This window comes from Phacochoerus africanus, chromosome 4, assembly GCF_016906955.1.
Source record: "Phacochoerus africanus isolate WHEZ1 chromosome 4, ROS_Pafr_v1, whole genome shotgun sequence".
Lineage (NCBI taxonomy): Eukaryota > Metazoa > Chordata > Mammalia > Artiodactyla > Suidae > Phacochoerus > Phacochoerus africanus.
The window spans coordinates 75166101-75187310 of record NC_062547.1 but is presented as its reverse complement, the minus strand read 5'-3'; the positions used below and the strand labels follow the sequence as shown (position 1 = coordinate 75187310).

The 21210-nt window shown below is 54.7% G+C and overlaps 1 protein-coding gene across 10 annotated transcripts in view; it reads right to left on the bottom strand.

Annotated features, from left to right (window-relative positions):
* The window catches only part of PIP5K1C (phosphatidylinositol-4-phosphate 5-kinase type 1 gamma), a 73084-nt gene that overhangs the window by 4976 nt on the left and 46898 nt on the right, over nt 1–21210 (bottom strand). For 4 of the 10 annotated variants that reach the window (XM_047777529.1, XM_047777532.1, XM_047777535.1 and 1 more), the window contains 11 exons: nt 20237–20536; nt 18954–19159; nt 17130–17213; nt 15777–15825; nt 13153–13237; nt 11276–11437; nt 6527–6665; nt 6403–6435; nt 4892–4996; nt 2335–2455; nt 780–857 (listed from right to left, as the gene is read on the bottom strand). In XM_047777529.1, the coding sequence (XP_047633485.1) occupies nt 780–857; nt 2335–2455; nt 4892–4996; nt 6403–6435; nt 6527–6665; nt 11276–11437; nt 13153–13237; nt 15777–15825; nt 17130–17213; nt 18954–19159; nt 20237–20536 (1362 nt within the window). The remainder of the gene's footprint in view (nt 1–779; nt 858–2334; nt 2456–4891; nt 4997–6402; nt 6436–6526; nt 6666–11275; nt 11438–13152; nt 13238–15776; nt 15826–17129; nt 17214–18953; nt 19160–20236; nt 20537–21210) is intronic. The other 6 variants (XM_047777531.1, XM_047777534.1, XM_047777537.1 and 3 more) reach the window with 3 other exon arrangements.

Here is a 21210-nt window from a genome sequence, read left to right as displayed (position 1 = left end):
CCCTGTCCTGCCCGTTGGAGTACTGTGCGGCTCTAGGAGGTTACTTGGCCTCTCTGAGTCCCTCCCTTATTGCTCACGATGATGATCACAGGCACCGGCAATACCATGGCTTCACAATATCCACGTAGCAGCCCAAGCATGCTGGGTCAACAAGTGTCTTCTAGACATGAGGGTGCCTGAAATTTGGGACCCAGACTTTGTCTAGTGTCTTCTAGACATGAGGGTGTCTGAATTTGGGACCCAGACTGCATTCTTGTGGGCTCTGTGGAGAGCCGACGTCTGTTTCTCCACCTGTGAAATGGGTATGGAGACAACAGCTTCTGCCTCCTGCAACTAAGAGCCTGCTTTTGCAGCACCTCCGCTGCCCTGGGAGGCCACCACCTTCTGGGGACTGTTGCCCTTAGGAGACACCAGCAGTGAGGTCTGAAGAGTGGGAACTGTCCTCCTGGCCCAGGAGGGCTGAGATAAGGGGCAGGGGCGGCCAGGGGCTGGGGGTCAGATGCAGACCCTGCCCCGAGTCCCAGCTGTGTGCTCACAGGCCCACTGACGTCAGTGGGATTAAGTGACATCAGAAGGGATTAAGTGACATCACCTGGGGACACCCACAGCACAGTGACCCAGAGAGGCAAGCAGAGCCAACCTCAGCTGCCATGATATTTTCCCCAAGTGGTATTTTCCTCCCTTCTTGGAGGAAGAGAAACGGCCAGGACCTGAGGCTCCCCGCTGCCCCAGGCGCGGGGTGGGGCTGGGCTCCCTGGAGGCCTGCCGTGGTCACTTACAGTCCCCGAGGAGCTCAGCGTCACGGCCCGCAGTCGGCGATGCCGGGGAGAGTAAATCCAGTACCTCCCATCGGTGAACTGGGCGGGCCGGGCGGGCGGGGAAGAAGCAAACAGAGGACAGGATGAGGTGACAGGGTGAGGCCACAGGAATCTGGCAGGTGGTCAGGCAGGGAGGGCACTGAGCAGGGCAGGTGAGCCGATGGCCAAGCGGGAGGTGGGGCAGGAGGTCCCCTCTGGCTTCCCTCTTTGCTGTGTAGGGGCCCGGCTGCCCACTCGGGTTTCACGCACACAACAGGACACAGCCCCCAGGACTGCCTCACACACAGATCCAGAAAATGGGACACAAACCAGTCCCCAGCGGGAGCTGACAGGGAGTCAGGGGACACACACAGGGTGCACCTGGTATCCTCCAGGCCAGGCAGGGGCCCACAACCAGGCGGCACTGGCTCAAGAACAGAGAGCTGGGGTATGTTAGTTATGAAGCAGCGATGCCAGCCGGAGAACTAGGCTCATCCAAACAGACCCCAAGGCCCAGTGCCAGGCAGAGGGCAGGCCTCCGGCTCACCTTCCCGGGGCAGGGGCTGGGGGTCAGAGGTGAGAAGATCTGGGAAGAAGGCGGGTGGCTGGGCTGGTGGCTGGCCCTCTTTGTTGTAACTGGGACCAAGCCGATCCCTGAGTGAGTGATCTCACTGTTGTGGGATCACTGGGCTGGGCTTTTTAGGCTCCCTGGCCACCAGGCACCCACTTTACCCAGGCTCCCTGCTCATCTACCTGCCTGCTCACGGGAGGTGCATGGAGGAGGAGACCCCCAGCTCTAGAAGGAGGTCTCGGGTCCCTAGGGCCAGGTCCCTTCCTGCTTCAATGGACCCCACCTCATCCAGGAGCAGCCACGTATCATTGGTCCGTGAGGTTGGCTGCATGAAGCCCAACTGCCCCTCGCCACGGTGCCCTGGCCTCCCTGAGCAGGGAGCTTGCCTACTTTCCCCACAATCTAGCAAAAGAAGGTGAATGTCACATCAGCCCCCCACGGCCACCCTGGGCCTCCTCTCAGGCCAGCAGGGCTGAGTGTGAGGACTCCAGATGTTTCCTGGGTAGACAGGTAGCATGCCTGGGGCCAGGGCCCTGGTTCCCAGCCAGACATGGTCATGAGGCCCAAGAAGGAATGGGGTTGGCCCGGGGCCTAGGAATGGCCTGGGCTGGATGGCAGGGGCAGGGCGCTCCCATGCCTCCTGAGTGTGAGCGTGTGCGGGAGTGTGCAGGTACCTGTGAGCATACTGGGGGAGTGCCAGGACACATGGACCTGAGTGTTGAAATGTGGGTACACATGTGTGCCCGAGTGTCATGCACATGCATGTATGCACGAGCACCTTAAGTGTGCGACGTGCCCGTGAGTGCCCTGTGTGTGCACGAGGTAGAGCAGTGTGCATGTGTGTGAACAGGTGTGCATGTAAGCATATGTGTATCTGTACGGTGTGTATGCAGGCATGAGTGTGTGTGTGCCTGTAAGCATGGGTGGCTGAGGGCCGGTGACAGGAGGGAGCCCCGGGGGACTTACAAAGTAGATGTCCGTGGCGGGCGTGTCCTCCTCGTCTGAGGCCTGGCTGGCGGGCTCGGAGGCCTGGCTGGCAGTTTCTGCTTCGACGGCAGCAGAGGCACAGGCTGGGGATGCCCCCTCCCTGGGGACACGGGCAGGACATGGGAATCCTGGGGTGGCTCCGGACAGCATGCAGCTTCCCCAGCCCACACCCCAGACCCTCCCCGTTCCCTTGGTCCCTCATCACAGAGCCAAAAAGACGCAAGACGTCTGACTGCAGGGATGGGTTCTGATACATCCTAGTTCACGCACAAAACAGTGCAGAGTTCCCGTCATGGCGCAGTAGAAATGAATCTGACTGGCATCCATGAGGATGCAGGTTCAATCCTTGGCCTCGCTCAGTGGGTTAAGGGTCCAGCATTGCCGTGAGCTGTGGTGTAGGTTGCAGACACGGCTTGGATCTGGCGTGGTTGTGGCTGTGGTGTAGGCTGGCGGCTACAGCTCCAATTGGATCCCTAGCCTGGGAACCTCCACATGCCACAGGTGTGGTCCTAAGAAGAAAAAAAAAAAGGAAAAAAGCAGAACACGTCAAGCACTGATGCAGCCCAGGGAACGACGTGCCCAACCCTGAGCAGCGGGGTCAGACCCCCACTTCACCGCTCACTCACTGGGCAACCAAGATCACTTTCCTTCTTGGAGCTTCAGTTTCCTCATCTGTAATATGGGAACACAGGACACCCATGCCCAAGAGGTCAGAACCTCATTCTCCACTTTCCTGAGCACTTACTATGCGCCTGGCCTATAAGAGGGTTGTTCGAGAATGAACCCACCAAACTTCCACGGGGAAGGGGGAGTGCAGCTGCTGTTCTGTGTTACAGATGAGGAAACCAGGGCTCAGAGCAAAGGTGAGGAAGGTGCCCGAGGCCACGCTGTGTGTGCGTGGTAGGGCAGTGCATGTGTGTGAACACGGGGAGTAAATTTCCCGTCATGGGTTAAATGACAAGTTCTGAGATGACCCAGCACTTGTAACTGGGCAGAACTGGTTCTCCAGTCACTTTTATTTATTTATTATTTATATTTTTTGTCTTTTTGCCTTTTCTAGGGCCGCTTCCTGTGGTATATGGAGGTTCCCAGGCTAGGGGTTGAATCAGAACTGTAGCCGCCGGCCTACGCCAGAGCCACAGCAGCGTGGGATCCGAGCTGCATCTGTGACCTACAGCACAGCTCATGGCAACACCAGATCCTTAACCCACGGAGCAAGGCTAGGGATCAAACCCACAACCTCATGGTTCCTAGTCGGATTTTTCAACCACTGAGCTATGACGGGAACTCCTCCAGTCACTTTTAGGGCTGCTTGTTGTGGCGGGCAAAGACTGAATGACACTTTACACCGTGAGACTTCAGTTAATGGCAAAAAAGCTGACAGTGTAGCAGGGACTGGCTGGTGTATGTGTGCACATGTGCGTGCGTATGTGCGTGTGTGTGTGTAGGAAATAATGGCAAAGTAGACCTGGGAATGTATGCTGGGAGTGCTCTTGGAACAGAACAGTATTTCTAAAAAGCAAAAATTCTAAGAAAAGCCAGAAGAACTTGGTACTGCAGTTATAGGAAAAAACACATCAAATGGACGAGAGACAAGTAAGGACGTAAAGGAACTGAATGACACCAAGCAATACACTGGAGAGGAGTCCCCGTCATGGCTCAGTGTAAACCAATCTGACTAGTATCCATGAGGACACAGGTTCAATCCCTGGCCTTTCTCAGTGGGTTAAGGATCTGGCGTTGCCATGAGCAGTGGTGTAGGTAGGTCGCAGACATGGCTTGGATCTGGCATTGCTGTGGTGTAGGACAGTGGCTACAGTTCTGATTTGACTCCTAGCCTGGGAGCCTCTACGTGCTGTGGGTGCGGCCGTAAAAAAAAAGAAAAAAGAAAAGAAAAGCAGTAGTTCCTGTTGTGGCTCAGCAGAAAAACGAACCCAACTGGTATCTATGAGGACGCAGGTTCAATCCCTGGCCTTGCTCAGTGGATTAAAGATCCAGTAGGGCCTTGAGCTGTGGTGTAGGTTGCAGATGAGGCTTGATCTGGTGTTGCTGTGGCTGTGGTGCAGGCCAGCGGCTACAGCTCTGATTCAACTCCTAGCCTGGGAATCTCCCTATGCTGTGGAGGCGGCCCTAAAAAAGCAAACAAACAACAAACAAAACACAATAGAGGAAAAGGTAAATAAACCTCAAAGTAGTTCTTTGGGAAAACTTGTAAGTCATTGTCTCACAAGACTTGGCAAGGCTAAGAGGGTGAAGAGAGGAAGGAGGGACAGTGACCTCAGGAGACAGGGTGACTCAGAGCCCCAAAGAAGGCAACCCTTTCCTGGGTGAGCGACCACTGCTATTCCTGGCATCCCACACCCCTTCCCCGATGCCCAATGCTGGAAGCCTTTGCCAGCCCCTGGCATGTAGACTACTTTTCCCAGCCTGCCCTGTGGCCGGCTGGTCATATGACTGTGCTCAGCCAATGGGACCAGAGCAGAAGTTGGGCACAAGAACCAGGCCATGGGACCACAGGGACCTGGGGGACACTTACCCCACATCCTCCTCCTTGGGGACCACTATCTCCACATTGCATGCAGGCTCCACCTGCACAGTGATCTGCTGTAGGTCCTCCTCTGCATGTGCCTCCTCCTGGGGCCTGGAGGCAACGGGAAGCTGCACTTCAGTTTCCCTCTTCACTGCCCTCCACCCCCAGAAGCATCTGCTGAGTTCCAGTTCCAGTCCCAGTCCCAGTAAGAAACCAGGAGTCTCTATGAGGTACCGCTTCTGGGCATCATCAGACCAGCGCCCTTAAGACGGCCCAGCTCATACCTGGTCTCTCTGGCCAACATGACCACCTGGGGGCTGCAAGGGGGCCCCATCTGGGGCCATCCTGTGACTCTGGCACCAGGAAGGGCATAATGGGTAAATAGACCCTGCCCACCCCCTGGTAACAGCTGGGTACCCACCCAGGGCCTGGACTAAGGGGTTGGGATGGTTCTGAGGTTCCAGGCCAGGACCCCTGAGGTAGGTGGGACAGAATGTTCTGGAAGCCAGGGATGAAGAATCTCTCTGGATGGCAAAACCAGAGAGCAAAAGGGTAGCTGTCGCCAACTGCATGGAGGGGGAATGCACTTTCCACCAAAGGTGGTCAGTACCATGACTTTTTTCCCAACTGGTGGGAATTACCACCCAAACCAAAAAGTAAGCCCCCTTCACTGAAGTCACGTTACAAGATCAAACAACCAGGAACAACCCAAGTGTCCCCAGACGGCAGGCCCATTAGAGGGACGAGAACCAGCATGTGCTCCACCTGCTCACACAGGTGACCTCCAGCCGGCAGGTGACAGAGCCAGGGACAGGGCGGGGCCCAGAGTGCACGCTGGTCAAAATGCAAGGAAGAGAGTTCCCGTCATGGCTCAGTGGTTAATGAATCCCACTAGGAACCATGAAGTTGTGGGTTCGATTCCTGCCCTTGCTCAGTGGGTTCAGGATCCGGTGTTGCCATGAGCTGTGGTGTAGGTCGCAGACGCGGCTCGGATCCCACATTGCTGTGGCTCTGGCATAGGCTGGTGGCTACAGCTCTGATTAGACCCCTAGCCTGGGAACCTCCATATGCCATGGGTGTGAACCTAAAAAGACAAAAAACAAAAAACAAAAAAAAAGGAAGAGACAAACCCAAAAGTTGTGTTTGCTTGTCTATTCATAAAACATCTCTGGAAAGAGCCAAAAAACCCATCGGGGGTCGCTCCTTGTGAGAGGAGCAGGCATGGGACAGGGGAAAGTATTTCTTAGAATAAAAACACTCATAAAAAAGAAAAAAGCAAGAACCAACAGGCAGGTGCAAGAGAGGGGTCCTTAGGGCTCCCGAAGGTGGGAGACAAACAAAAAGCCCCCCAAGACTTTGTGTGATTCTAGAGCTTGACTTGACTCTGTGCCCAGGAAGAAGTGGTCAGAAAGGAAGGGCTCTAGGGGGAGAAAGTGGAGGACGGGCGGGGAGGGGAGAGGAGACAAGAGTTGGGGGGGGGGTGGAAGGAGGTGGAGAGGGCTGGGGTCTCTGCTCACCGGCCATCCTGCCCAGAGGACTGTGTGTGCCGCCTGCAGAGAGACCACAAACAGATGGAAGAGGTGGCGTGAGGCCCCGCCCCCTCGCAGCCCCGCCCCCTCACAGCCGCCCCAGTCCACTCACCTGTACCGAGGCTGCTCTGAAGTCTCTGAAGGGGACCGCTCAGGGATGGAGAGGGATGTGGAGGACAGGGTCGTGGCAATGGAGGCGGTGGTGGCCTCCTCAAAAGAGGGTGGTGTGCAGGGCAGGAGGTCCGGCCGGCCTGTGGGAAGCAGAGGGTGGGCACTTGTGGGAGCCAGGCCCCTACCGCCGCTTCCATGAGGCCGCTGGGCACCACCTGCAGCTCACCCTCCACCACCCACGCCCCCAACCCCCACTCTCACCTGCCACCCTACAGTGTTGTCCCAGCCAGCTTTTAATTTTATTATTATTATTATTTTGTCTTTTTTTGCCTTTTTTCTGGAGGTTCCCAGGCTAGGAGTTGAATCGGAGCTGTAGCTGCCGGCCTATGCCAGAGTCACGGCAATGCGGGATCCGAGCCCCATCTGCGACCCGCACCACAGCTCACGGCAATGCTGGATCCTTAACCCACTGAGCAAGGCCAGGGATCGAACTCACAACCTCCTGGTTCCTAGTCGGATTCGCTAATCACTGAGCCACGACGGGAACTCCCCTATTTTTATTTTTTTTTTATATAAAACAAACTAGTGGTTACCAGAGGGGAGATGGGTGGGGGAGGGGCGAGACAGCTGAAGTGGATTAAAAGGTACAAACTACTAGGTGTAAAATAAACAAGGTACAAGGATATAAGGTACAGCAAAGGAATGCAGCTAATATTTTATAACAACTTTATATGGAGTATAATCTATAAAAATTTTGAATTACTACATTGTACACCGGAAGCTAATATAATATTGTAAGTCAACTATACTTCAATTTTATAATATACAAGAGTTGAGGAGTGCCCACTGTAGTGCAATGGGATCAGTGGCATCTCTGCAGTGCCAGGACACAGGTTCGATCCCTGGCCGGGCACAGTGGGTCAGAGGATCCAGCAATGGCACAGGTTCAGGGTAGATTCATAACTGCAGCTTGGATCTGGTCCCTGGCCTGGAAACTCTATATGCCTCGGGGTGGCCAAAAAGAAAAAAAGAAAAAAAAAATACAAGGATTGAAAATAATGGGAAAGGAAAATATAGGTCCTTCTGGTAACACAGTGAATGGCATGGCACCTGAGTACCCAGTACACAGAATGCTCCCCACCCTAACCTCCCGCCCCACCTGTTAGCTCAACCTGCACTGAAACTAACCTCTCTAACCCGAGATCTGATTTCTTCTTTTTTCAACTGAGATATAATTGATATATTGTGTAAATGTAATCTTTACAACCTGTTGATCTGACACATTTATATATTGCAATATGACAACCACAATAGCTTTAGCTAACACCTTAGCACATCACTTAATTATCAATTCTTTTTTGTGCTGGAAATAATTAAGAGCCAGTCTCTTAGCAACTGTAAAGTTTATAATACAGTGTTGTGGATACCATATTATACATATATATTTATATATTATACATCACTTTGCTGTGAATTAGGTCTCCAGAACTTATCTGCAAGTTTATACCCTTTAACATCTTTCCAGTGCCACCTCTGGCCCCAATCACCTTTCGTCTTTATCCATTTATCAGTTGACAGACACTTAAGATTGTTTCTGTATCTTGGCAATGAGTTTGATTTTTTTAGCTCTCTCATACAGGTGATATCACCCACTATTTGTCTTTCTCTGTCTGATTTATTTCACTTAGCATAATGCCCTCAAGGTTCATGTTGCCCCAAATGGTAGGATTTCCTTCTTTCTCATGGCTAATATTCCTGTGTGTGTGCACACGTGCATATATGAACGTGTTTATTACATCTTCTTTAGCCATAGTCTGAGGCTGGACACTTAAATTGTTTCCACATCTTACCTACTGCAAATAATGCTGAAATAAACGTGCAAGCGCAGATGCTTTTCAATACCCTGTTTTCATTTACTTTGGATATATAGCAAGAAGTGGGATTGCTAGATCATACAATAGTTCTATTTTTAATTTTTTTTTTTTTTGGCTGCACTTGCAGCATGGAGAAGTTCCTAGACTATGGACTGATCAAACCTGAGCTACTATAGAAAACATACTTCTCCTAAGAGCTGGGCACATGCATTACCTCCATAACTTCGGTTGTGTTGAATATAAAATCTCTATTAACATTATAATCTGGCACTTGCAATAAATATTCCTCATTTGGAATGTATTCATTTATTTTTCTTATTTTTCTTTTTTTTTTTTTTAAGGGCTGCACCATGGCATGTGGAAGTTCCCAGGCTAGGGGTTGAATCAGAGTTGCTGCTGCTGGCCGACACCACAGCCACAGCAACACGAGATCTGAGCCACATCTATGACCTACCACAGCTCACAGCAATGCTGGACCCGTAACCCACTGAGCAAGGCCAGGGATTGAACATGCATTCTCATGGATACTAGTTGGGTTCTTAACCCACTGAGCCCCAGTGGGAATTCCTCATTCCAAATGTATTTAATCATATTTTTGAAAAAATAATAAAGTGTACACTATAAATACAAGTGGCTTAGAATTTTCCATCTCAAATGTGTAATGAAACACCACTGAAACCAAGGTCCTAGTATAAATCATGCTGAATCACATGATGCTATGGTTAAAACTGAAAGAATTTTGGATTCTGGACTCAGGCAAACTTTTTTCGAGTTCCTGCTTCATCATTTATTAATTAGTTCCCGCTGTGTCATTTTCTCATCTGGTAAATCGCAATCTCACAAGGTCATTATGAGCAGTTCTCTTGTGGTGCAAGGGGTTAAGGATCCAGCATTGTCACTGCTGTGGCTCAGGTTCAATCCCTGGCCCAGGAGCTTCCATACACCATGGGCGTGGCCAAAATAAAACAGAAAGAAAGAAAGAAAATGTGGTCATTATGAAAAGTAAAGGAGACAGCATGTGGAAGTGCTGTGTCCTGCATCTGACCATGAGGAACCTCTCCCTCTCCTGCTCCTCAGGAGGTGGGACAGGCCAACTGCCAGTTCCCCACTATTGTGTCACACAAGTGCCATATAGGCTGAGGCTGAAAATGAGCCTCAGGAATCACCTACTTTACTGCTCCACCCTCCTTGATTTCACAGGTGAGAAAACTGAGGCCAAGAAAAGTGATTCCATTTTTTATTCTATTTAGCCAATACATTTGTCTATTCAAATTTTTATGGGGCACCTCCTTTTAAAGGCACTGTATAAGATCACTGTCATTTGGACAACCACTGCGAACTCAACAGTGTGCCAGGTGCCATGAACATGAGACATAGCAAAGGTGAAATATGTTTAGAGACATCTTCTCAAGATACCAATGTTTGAGGAGGACTGGGAGGGTCTGCAGGAGGACAGACAAAGGCTATGGAAATGGTTATAAACAACCCTTCAAAGTGAGAGAAATAAATTAAGAGTCAACACATAAAGCAATACTATTGCTAGCCATGATGAATCCACTCATGTTCAATCTGTTGTGATCAATCACAAATCATCCCACAGTTAATCAGGACACCCCATCTTGCACAGAACATGAGCAGAGTATCTCCAGATGCTCCTGCAGAGTGTGATTCTACCCCCAAAGGGAAGGTAAACACTCATCCTGCCAGCTCTTTAAAATTTTGTTTTATTTCGTTTTGTTTTTTTTAGGGCTGCACCTGCGGCATATGGAAGTTCTCAGGCTAGGGGTCTAATCGAAGCTGTAGCTGCCAGCTTACACCACAGCCACAGCAACGCAGGATCAAAGCTGCATCTGCGACCTACACCACAGCTCACGGCAAAGCCAGATCCTTAACCCACTGAGCAAGGCCAGGGATCGAACCTGCAACCTCGTGAGGCCTAGTCAGATTCATTTCCACTGAGCCACGATGGGAACTCTTAAATTTTTATTTATAGTTTTCTTTTTAGGTCCGCCTCTGAGGCATATGGAAGTTCCCAGGCTAGAGGTCAAATAGGAGCTGCAGGTGCTGGCCTACACCACAGCCACAGCAACGTGGGATCCGAGCTGTGTCTGAGACCTACACTGCAGCTCATGGCAATGCTGGATCCTTAACCACTGAGTGGCGCCAGAGACTGAACCCGAATATTCATGGATACCAGTCGGGTTTGTTACTGCTGAGCCACCATGAGAACTCCCTTGCCAGCTTTAAGAGGTCACGCCAGCTCCAATTTACCCAGGCACATGGTTTTCCAGTACCTTCCCACTGTTCTCAAACTAAAATCCAAACCCCTCCCCACAGCCAATGGGGGTTCTGCTCCACTCACCTCCCCTCCCCTCTCCCCCTCACTCTACTCCAGCCACATGGGCCTTCTCACTGTTCCTATAGCACACTAGGCCGGGCTCCACCCCAGGGCCTTTGCACAGGTAGTTTCTATCTTCCTCAATGCTCTTCCATCAGTCCCTCCCTGCCTGGAATCTCTGCCCCAGGAGATGGGAAGGACCTTCCAGAACATCAGGTCCAACCCCATCAAGCACTTCATCCTGCCAGGTCTCTGCACATCTGATGTGACGGGAGCCTGTCACCTCCCAGGAGGCGAACTCTGCTGGGCTCTCCCTGTGGAGCATCAAGGGCCCAGTCCCAGCTGCTCTCCACTACCCACTTCCCAGCTGTAGATCTTAGATGGAGAGGGGGTGTGTGTGACTGACCCAGATCCTCCCATGCAGGCAGGGCCCAGCTTCAGGGAACTCCTCCCTTGTCAGCCCCCAGGAATGTCGTCTTTCCCCAGTGGCCCCCTTATCTCCCATCAAAGATGCACCCACTCCCAGTCACCTGCTCACCTTCGTCCTCCAATGTGGGGTAGCTGCGGGCTCCCCGCAGGTCATACTGTGCGTCCTCCCGCTCGCTGGGGATCTGGCTAGCTGAGAAGGCGGCAGTGGGCCCCAGGGGCTTGACAGCCAGCAAGGCACCACGGCCCTTCTTGGACGGCGACGACTTCAGGGCTGCAGAGGGAGGGTGGTCGGTGCTTGGGGTGGCCCGGGAGCTCCATGGCAGCACCGGGGTGGCCCCCGTGCCTCCTCTGCATGAAAGCCTGGTTGGCTCTGCTGCCCTGCCTCCAGACCATCCCCCAAGCCTGGGCAAGAAGCAATGCTCCACCTTGGAGAAGGTGTCCTGCCTTCCACCTGGCTGGCCTCGGGAGGTGCTGGGAGTCCCAGTCACCTGTCCTGCCCACCGAGAAAGATGGGGTGAGCCCCCCGGGACCCAGCACCCCCATGTGGCCCCCAGAAACAGCGGATGCTAAAGTTCACTAAGCACTTTGGGGCCTCACCCTCTATTTCAACCCACCCGGCCGTGGCCCCCACTCTCAGACATGGAAGTCAAGGGCCCTGGGCAGTGGGGTTCAGCACCAAAGGCCTGGCTCTGATCCAGTTGATGCAGCTGGGAAAATGTGGCTCAACTCCCAGGGCCCAGTGTCCTCACCTGCAATAGGGTCAAGGGAGGTAGGTAAACCCTGTGACGCCAGCCTGGCCCCGTCAGTGCCCACCACAATCCCCTCTCTGTGCCTCCTACGATCTCTGCCCCCAGGATAGTGAGCACAGCTCCCAGCACACAGGAGATGCTGAGTTTGCTTTACGCATAGCCATCCCCTCCCCAGAGGCCAGTAAACTCCCTGGACCACAGTGGGAAGGAGAGTGAGAAGGTTCCAGGGAAGAGATGTACCAGGAAAGGGTGATAACCAGTTCTCTGGGGACAAATGCCAGGTTTGTCATCTTTGCCGATTTTCATGGTGTAAACATCCCCACCAGAGTCAACTTCAAGCTTCACCGAGATGTCACAGAATGTGGGGCTGCCTTGGCCCTGAGAGCCAGCTGCGGGTGACCGGTGGCCCAGGCAGGTCTGGCTCAGACAGGGAGAGCGACCCCCTCTTCCCCACTTGCAGAGCACTAGGCTCTGGGCCTGACCCTTCCTGCTGCTTCCGAAGGGTCACCCCAGTGTGGGCAAGGCCTGGAGATAAGGAGCACACCAAGACCATTCCCGTGCCCACCAATACTTACAAAGCACCTACTATGGCCCAGCCCTTGGCCTAGAGATGTTGGGGACATAGAGTGATCAGGGCAGACAAGCACCTTGCCTTTTGGGAGTTGGGGGGGAGATTGGGTGGGCAGATGACAGACACACGGGGAGAAAGAGCCCTTCAGGCCCCACCACATGGGACTAGGTCCAGGGTGCACTAGGGTCTATGACTCAGGACTCCCAGCATGGACGCAAGCCCTCCTGAGGCCATTACAGGGTGAGGCCACCAGTGTTCACCTTGGACCCTCCCTGACAACGCCCAGTTTGGCTGATAACCAGCCACCTTGGTGCCTGCAAGCCACGTTCCCTTGGCAATGGCGCTTGGCCGGAGTGCCAGTGCTGGGCCCAGCCCACCTGTCATGTGTATGAACACATCTCCCCCTCTCGGCTCTATACACGTGGGGAAACTGAGGCGCGGAGGGGGCATCATCTGCTCAAGGTCGCAGAGGCAGGATAAAGCAGAGCCAGGGTCGGAATCAAGCTGCATCCTAGAGAGGTAGCCACCCCAACTGCCCTGTTCCCTGGACCAAGTCCCCAACCCAGGCTGACCCAGCAGCAGGATGAGCGCTCTGGGTTTACCTTGCCCTCTACCATCCTGCCCTCCTCTCTCCACGCCCCCACCCAAAGGGCCCAGGTCACTCACAGGAATTCTTCCGGAAAACCGTGTTGCTCATGAACTTGAAGAAGCGCTCGGCGTAGAAGCTGGGCCGGTGGACAGAGACAGTGTCCTGGGAAGGGAAGTGTGGGCCTGAGAGTGGGCCAGGTCAGGGTAGGGTGTAACCTTTCTGTGGAGGGGACCCAAAGATCTGGTAGTGGTTGCAGGAGGGGGTGGCAGGGGGACAGTCTTGTGATAACCCCACCTGCATTGTTAATTTTTTGAACCACATAAGCAAAAATAACTATTTAAAGAAGTGAACAAATAAATGTCAAAATCAGAAAATCAAGAAAGTAGAGGGAAGAGTTCCTGCTGTGGCACAGTGGGTTAAGGATCTGGCGCTCTCTGGTAGCTTGGGTAGTTGCTGAGGCATGGGTTCAATTCCAGGCCTGGTGTAGTGGGTAAAAAGGATCCAGCATTGGAGTTCTTGCTGTGGCTCAGCAATAACAAACCCGACTAGCATCCATGAGGATGTGGATTTGATCCCTGGCCTCACTCAGTGGGTAAAGGATCCGGCGCTGCAGTGGGTTCCAGTGGTGTAGATCACAGATGCGGCTTGGATCTGGCATTGCTGTGGCTGTGGCATTGGCCGGCAGCTTCAGCTCTGATTTGACCCCTAGCCTGGAAACTTCCATATGCCACGGATGTGGCCCTAAAAAGCAAAACAAAACAAAAAACAAAACAAACCCACAAAAGCATCTGGTATTGGTGCAGCTGTGATATAGGTCACAGCTGTGGCTCAATTTGATCTCTTGCCCAGGAACTTCCATATGTTGTCGGTGTGGCCAAAAAAAAAGCAGAGAGAATGTTTGTTTACAGCAAGAGGGTGCAGCCTGAACCTGCTTGGTAAGTGGTACTGCTGGTGCCTCACTGTGCAGTGAGGAGATCAGAGGCTGCTGGGCTGGCCAGGAGGCAGGGACGGGATATCCCTAAGGCAGGGAGTCCAGTACACGGTCAGGGTGCCATCCATGCTGGGCCCCCAGGGGAACACCCTTGCTCTTCCAGGATCCAGTCTCCTCGCTTCCTTTGGCACAGTATGCCCGGCACTGTTGATATCAGGCTGGTCATTCTCCGGGGAGGGGGGCTGTCTTGGACACTATGCCTGGCCCCACCCACTCAATGCCAGGACCGCTCTCCCCCCATGTGACCACCACATCTGTCCCCAGACAGATCTTCTGTAACATAACAGAACCCACCCAGACACGCAGCCTCCCAGAATAAACACTGCATGCTCCATCTTTGCCAGCCGTCTCTGGCTGATGGCGTGTGAGCCATGACAGTGAAAGCACCCCTTTGCCCGCAGAGGGAAGGGCGCCCTCCCTTGGGCTGAGGCATGACATGGGGGCCACTGCCTGGGCTGGGAGCTGAGGACAATGCCAGGGGTGTACAGCGACACATAGGCCTCCAACACTGCAGGGCCACTCTACCTGGCCCAGACTGCTCACACCTGGATGGCTGCTTTGAGCAACATCTGGGGCCCCTCTGGTGCCAACCCAAATCCTACAACCTACAAGGGGTTGTGGGTAGCTTCTTTAGCTCTCCTGTCTGCTGTGGGTTCACAGCAGCACAAGAGGGTTTCCCGCTGGCTGGCCTCCACCTGGACCTTCTCAATGCGTGTTCTGGAAGCTCCCTGCTGGATCCTCCATTTTCTGAGGGCGGGGCTTGTTTGGGACCTTGGATTTTACAGACTTCAGGCACAGGGACAGCCCTTAACACTTCAGTGAAAATTTGCCTGCAAGGGGCTATGGGAGGAGAGGCATCTGCCTGAGGGTCCACAGCTGGACCAGAGGTACAAGTGCTGCCTCAGGCCCATGGGCGGGCTCCATTTAGCCCAAATGGTTGGTCCTTACAATTTTATCTTTTTTTTTTTTTGGCTTTTTAGGGCCACTCCCACGGCATATGGAGGTTCCCAGGCTAGGGGTCTAATTGGAGCTACAGCTGCCCGCCTACACCACAGTCCCAGCTATGCCAGATCCGAGACTTGTCTGCAACCTACACCACAGCTCATGGCAACGCTGGATCCTTAACCCAATGAATGAAGCCAGGGATCGGACCCACAACCTCATGGCTCCTCGTTGGATTCATTTCCCCTGTGCCATGACAGGAACTCCGGTCCTTACAATTTTCTATTTTAAAATTATTTACTGCAGGCTTTTAGAGGTTGGTGGTGCTCACAGGAAAACACACATTTCAAGCTTTTCTCAAAACGACTGAGCCAGTCTAAGTGGGCTCCATCCCCCCATGGCAGCAGGGGTCAGAGCTGCGTGGCTTTGCCCACTGGGGCCCAAGATCCCCTCCACAGCACACATTTCCAGAATGTTCTTTGTCTGGATGGCCCCTGACCTTCTTGGTCGGCCTGTCCTTGGGAATCCTTCCAACTCAGCTGGGGGACCTCTTGCTCCAGGAAGCCTTCCTGTACCCTCACAGGTGGCTGGGAGCCCTCGGTGAGGACCCTGCAGCTGCCCTGCTTCCTCATCTCAGCACTGACCCGTGGGCCTGTGACTGCAGCTCCAAAAAGGGGGACACATCTCTTGACCCTTTAGCACCTGTGCCTGACCCAGGAAAAGGGTCAGGGATGTTGTGGACACAATGAAGGAATGAATGACACTCACCCCATCATGGACGAGAGCCTTCCAGGTGTGTTCTAACTTCTTGATGAACCTGCAGAGGAAAAATGCCCAGGGTATCAGCCCAACCTTCAGGTCCAGGGGGTCTCTACTGGGCAAGCCTGTCCCAGGGGACACTGGGTGGTATGTGGGGACATTTGTGGTCCTCACCACTGGAAGTGTTCCTGGCATCTTAGGGGTGGAGATGCCCTGGTCCAGAGGAACAAGGCCACCTCCCCTCTTTCCAATCCCCTTAACCCCTTCTGACCTGCTGGCAGCTCCCACCACTGCTGCTCTGGGAAAGGAGCTGGAAAGGCCGTGGGGCATGGCCCTCCATGGGAGAAGGCAATCAGCAGCTCCAGAGCCCACCCTTCCTCTTTCCCACGGCCCAGGCGGAGCCCAGCTCCTCTCTGCTGGAGTGAATGCCCTCTGCCGTGGTCCCCAGCGAGGTCCCCTTGCCACACCTATCGCTTCCTCCAGGCAGCCTTCCTGGACACCTCTGCAGGGGGGAAGGATGATCTCATGGTGCCTGACCCATCCTGTCCCACTCCCCTCGCCCCACCCTGGGCGCTGTGGAAATGCTGGCCCACTTCTGGGGAAGCTGCTCCAAACCAGGAGAGAGATGCCTGCAGGGCACAGGGTCAGCCCCTGGGCGGGGAGAACAGGTTGTGAACGTTTGTAGTCTGATGGGCAGGAGATGTCAGGCAGAGAAGTCACCCAACGCCAAGAGGAGTTCCTGGTGTTGGGTGGGGTGTTGTCAGGAAAGGGAACTGCCATGGTCACCACCTGCCTATTGTGTTTAAACAGGTAACGGACATGTGTTACTGCTATGATAAAGAACAGGTAAGGACTTCCCATCACGGTGCAGCGGAAAGGAATCCGACTAGGAACCATGAGGCTGCGGGTTCAATCCCTGACCTCACTCAGTCGGTTAAGGATCCAGCGTTGCTGTGGCTGTGGTGGAGGCCGGCAGCTGTAGCTCTGATTTGACCCCTAGGCTGGCAACTTCCATATGCCAAGGGTGCAGCTCTACAAAGCGGAAAAAAAAAAAAAAAAAAAAAAGGATGAATAACAAGAATGCCTCTCACCCTCCTTCAGGCTGTGCCTCACTTGTGGCCACGAGGCCACACAGCACGTGGCACCAGCTGAGACCATTTACTTCTGTGAGTGTAGGAACTTTTCAGAGACATCATGATTCCCAGTCATGGAGTGTTTTCTGTCTTGCTCTCTTTAGCCCAGCACTTGGCACACAGCAGGGCTCCACAGAGAGTCCCACTATCCTGCCCCGTGCTGGCCCTGACCTGTCCCTGACCAGGCTCTCGGTGAAGTGGGAAGGTGAAGCTGGGGGTGGGCACCCACCTGTAGGACTGCAGGATGTCAATGATGCCGATGTGTAGCAGCAGCCGCTCCCCTCGGCCATTCACGGCGGGGATCCCACCCATCCTGGGGAGGGGGTAGAGAACATCAGCACCCACAGAGCCAGCCGGGGAGCGGCCTTGCTCATCAGGGGTGTGGGCTGGAGGCAGCCTGGAGCCCTGATCCTGGGGCTGTGGCCTGGGTCTGGGACTTGGAGGGACAGGTATGGAGGGAGGAGCAGGCAGGACAGAGGGGGTCAGTTCTCAAGGATCCACACACTTCCTGAAGGTGGCAGCCTGGCTGGACCCTCATGGAGGATCCCCGCACGTGGGAGCCCCATCCTGTGCAGGATCCAGCAGCTCTGCTGGCCAGTTCAGATTCTGGAGACCCGGGGCTGCTGAGGGGTCCTGGCCACGAGATCCAGGTGTGTGCACATCCACACACGCATATGCAGAACTTGCATACATACACAAGGCACACACACACACATGCTCACTCCCAGGCAAGGCTTCTGGGTGCAGCCTGGAGAATTAATAGCCTCACACAGCCCCAGGCCTAGCCTGCCCAGTGCAGTTAGTGAGGTCGCAGGAGGCAGCAGCTGTCCTAAGTCACCCCAGGCCCAGACCCCCCAGGCCCAGGCCCTCACACAGGCTCTGCAGCCACACTCCATACCCGAGCTCACCTGCATGCCCTGCCATCCCGCCGGGCCCTGCAACAACCCTACAAATGCCAAAAGGCTCAGCTCTGGGCCAGCTCATGTGTCCCCCACCTCACCCCAGTCAGGACGCTGCAACTGGTGGCCCAGTGTGGCAGCCAGGCCAGGGTCATGCCTTGGCCCCACCCTCAGCCAGCTGTGTACCCGGATGGCTGCCCAACCTGAGCCTCCTTTCCCAAGTGCATGTGTGGGGATGCCACCCTCCTCCAGAGGCCCTATGAGGACTGAACAGGGTACAGAAGTGGGGGGCCCAGCTGGGTCCCAGCACGGTCAGTCTGTGGCAATAAGGGGACAATCTGGATATCTGTTTACTGCAACAGTTTCCACCTGGGGAGACTCTGCTCCCAGGGGACACTGATAATATCTGGGGGACCTCTGGGGTTGTCACAACTTGGGGGCTCCTGGCATCGAGTGGGTGGGGGCCAGGAATGCTGCTCTACCGCCCATGGCACCTGGACTGCCCCCAGAAGGGGATTCATTCCTACAAGTGAGCAGCTGGGGAAGAGGGGGTACCCTGTACCCAGAGGGGGACTCTGCAAGTCCCCAGAGCAGGACCAGATCAGCTGGGTGGGTGGGGCTGGGGGACACGTGCCTCTCCGAACACTGTGCCCTGGTCACCCCTCAGAGCCACAGTGTCATCATCATCTTTGGGAAAGGGACATTCTCAGCCCTGCCCCTAGGGGGCGCTGGGTTCACTATCTTGCCATGAAAAGGCTCCCTCACCAGGGCTGTTTCCACCTTTTCCCCAGCCCTCTTTCAACACCTCTCCAGTTCAGCTTCCGAAGGCGGTGCTTTAACCGATGCTGGGTCCCCAGGGAGGGAGGGCTATCTGTGTTTCCCACAGGGATGGTCAACGATCTTGTCCACTGAGTAATCCAGATGCCACGGTTAGAACTTCCGGCTGCAGCTGTGTGACCCCGTCCAACCCTTGGACCTGGAACGGGGCGGGGTGGGGGCTGCTGTCTGGTTTACAACCAAGAACCCACTCGAGGGGCTCCGGGACTCGGTCTCGTCCCTCTTGCCTTCTCACCAACCTGCCCCTCCCTCTGTCGCCTGGCAAGGGAGCAAGGGCAGAGACGAGAGCGGGAAGTCTCCCGGTCCCCACCACCTACGTGTCGTCTGTCTCGATGGCCTCCCCACGTGCCGCCCCGCCCTGGATGGACTCCATGGCCGTGGAGTAGAGCGCCTTCTGGCCCAGTGGCCGCTTCTCATCGGCGGTGCTCTGGGCGCCTTCAGCCTGCCGCTCCCGCTCCTGCTGGTCGATGTTGTGCACGCCCAGAAGCAGGCTGTAGTCCATGATCTTGAAGCTCTCCAGCACCTACGGGGCAGTGGTCAGGGGGACGCTCTGACCCCACACCCCACCCCGGCCTGGCACCAACCCCAAGCGCATTCCTGATCTGTGTCTGCTCAGTCCCCACAGCCTCACCGGGAGGCCCCGTCCTGGTCTCAGACCAGGCAACCGAGAGGCCACAGCGGGTCAATGGAACCTGGTGGGTGGGCCTGGGGTGTGGCTTCTGACCCAAAGCCAGGCTGCCTCTGGGCTGGCCCTGTACACACACACACACCCCCAGCCCTCCGGCCACCAAGCCTCTCCAAGCCCTGAGGTGCAGCCCAGACACGCAGACACCAGAGCTCTGGGGAGGGACTCCAAGAAGCTGGGGGCCGCCGAGATGTCTGGGGAGTTTGTGTCAAGTTTCCAAAGGGGTCTGGGAGCCAGGGGTGCAGCACAGGAGGACTGCACCCCTGGCCTCCTTCATTTCCTCACCTCTAAGGCCAAGGCGGGTAGGGGTGGACTGAGGTCGCAAGGCCTGTGACCAACCTGGCACACGCTTTTTCCCTAAAAAGCAGCTGGCCATAGAGGGGTGGCCTGCAGCCCGCTTGGGCCTGGGTCTGAGGTGCACTTTACATCAAGGGCCTGAAAACACTGGGCTGCTTCTGAGGCTCTGACGCCTGCAGCAGGCACTTGGCCTGTGGTGGGGCTGGGGCGGGGTGGGGGTTGTGGATCTCGGGCTCACACTGCACCAGCTTTTACTAGAGTCTCCCCCCACCTTTTCTTATTTGGTCTTTTGTCTTTTTTTTTTTAAGGGCCACACCCATGGCATGTGCAGGTTCCCAGGCTAGGGGTCTAATCAGAGCTGTAGCCACTGGCTTATGCCAGAGCCATGGCAATGCCAGACCCGAGCTGCATCTGTGACCTACACCACAGCTCATGGCAATGCCGGATCCTTAACCCACTGAGCGAGGCCAGGGATCAAACCTGCAACCTCATGGTTCCTAGTCGGATTCATTTCCACTGTGCCACGATGGGAACTCCTAGAGTCCCCGTTTGACAGGTGGGAAAACTGTGACTCAGAGATGGAGGATCACATCCCCAGCGATCCAGCCTTCTCCTCACCAGGCAGTCACGCTGCAGTGTCTTGACCAGGGCGGAGAAAGTGTCAGCGTCGAGCATGAGCCCCTCGGGCATATCCTGGATAAAGTCCAGGTCCTTGTAGGTGGGGATGCTCTTCTCCTTCTCCTTCTTGCTGGCCCGCCGCTTGTATGTGGAGCCCTTGAGGTCGAACTTGAGGTGCATCTTGACCACGCGTGGCAGCACATTGTTCATCACCACCACGCGGATGTTCTTGCCGCCCGACTGCACGCAGTACAGCCCGTAGAACTTGGGCAGCAGCGTCCTCGGGTTCTGGTTGAGGTTCTGGGGAGACAGGGCAGGGGGCGGAGGGTGGAGGAGATGACGCCGGGAGCCGCTCCTGCATCCTGTGCAGCACCCCGTCCGCCCCTCAGGTCTCAAGAAGCACCCCCTAACCACCTCCCCCAGGCTGGCCCCTCTCAGTGCCCCGAGTGCCCCATCTGTCCACAGGTTCTGTCTGCTGGCCGCACTCTCCATCTCCCCATCTGACTGGAGGCATCAGGAGGGTCTGTTTCTAAAGTCAGGCCTAAGGAGAGACGGCCTTTTGATAAAGGGCCCCACGGGACACTCCCAAGGTATCTGGGCCTGGCTTCCCAGCAGGTTGGATGCAGGTGTCCCATCTCCCTAGCCTGCTCTACAGGGACCGGAGAGGGAGGTACTGCCTCCAGGCATATGCAAGGCATGGGTCAGCAAACTCTGGCCCAAGGGCCAAATCCAGGCCACTTGTCTTTCTACAGCTGGGAGATAAGAAAGGCTTTATATTCTTAAAAAAAAAAAATATATATATATATATATATATACACATTTTTTTTTAAAAAAAAGGCCAATAACGCTGAAGAAAAATAGCGTCCTATGATGTGAAAATTATACAAAATGCTCACATCAGTGCCCACAAATACACCTTTATTGGCCCTTGGCCACACCCACTCGCTCTCGCCTTGTCTGTGGCAGCTTCCCCA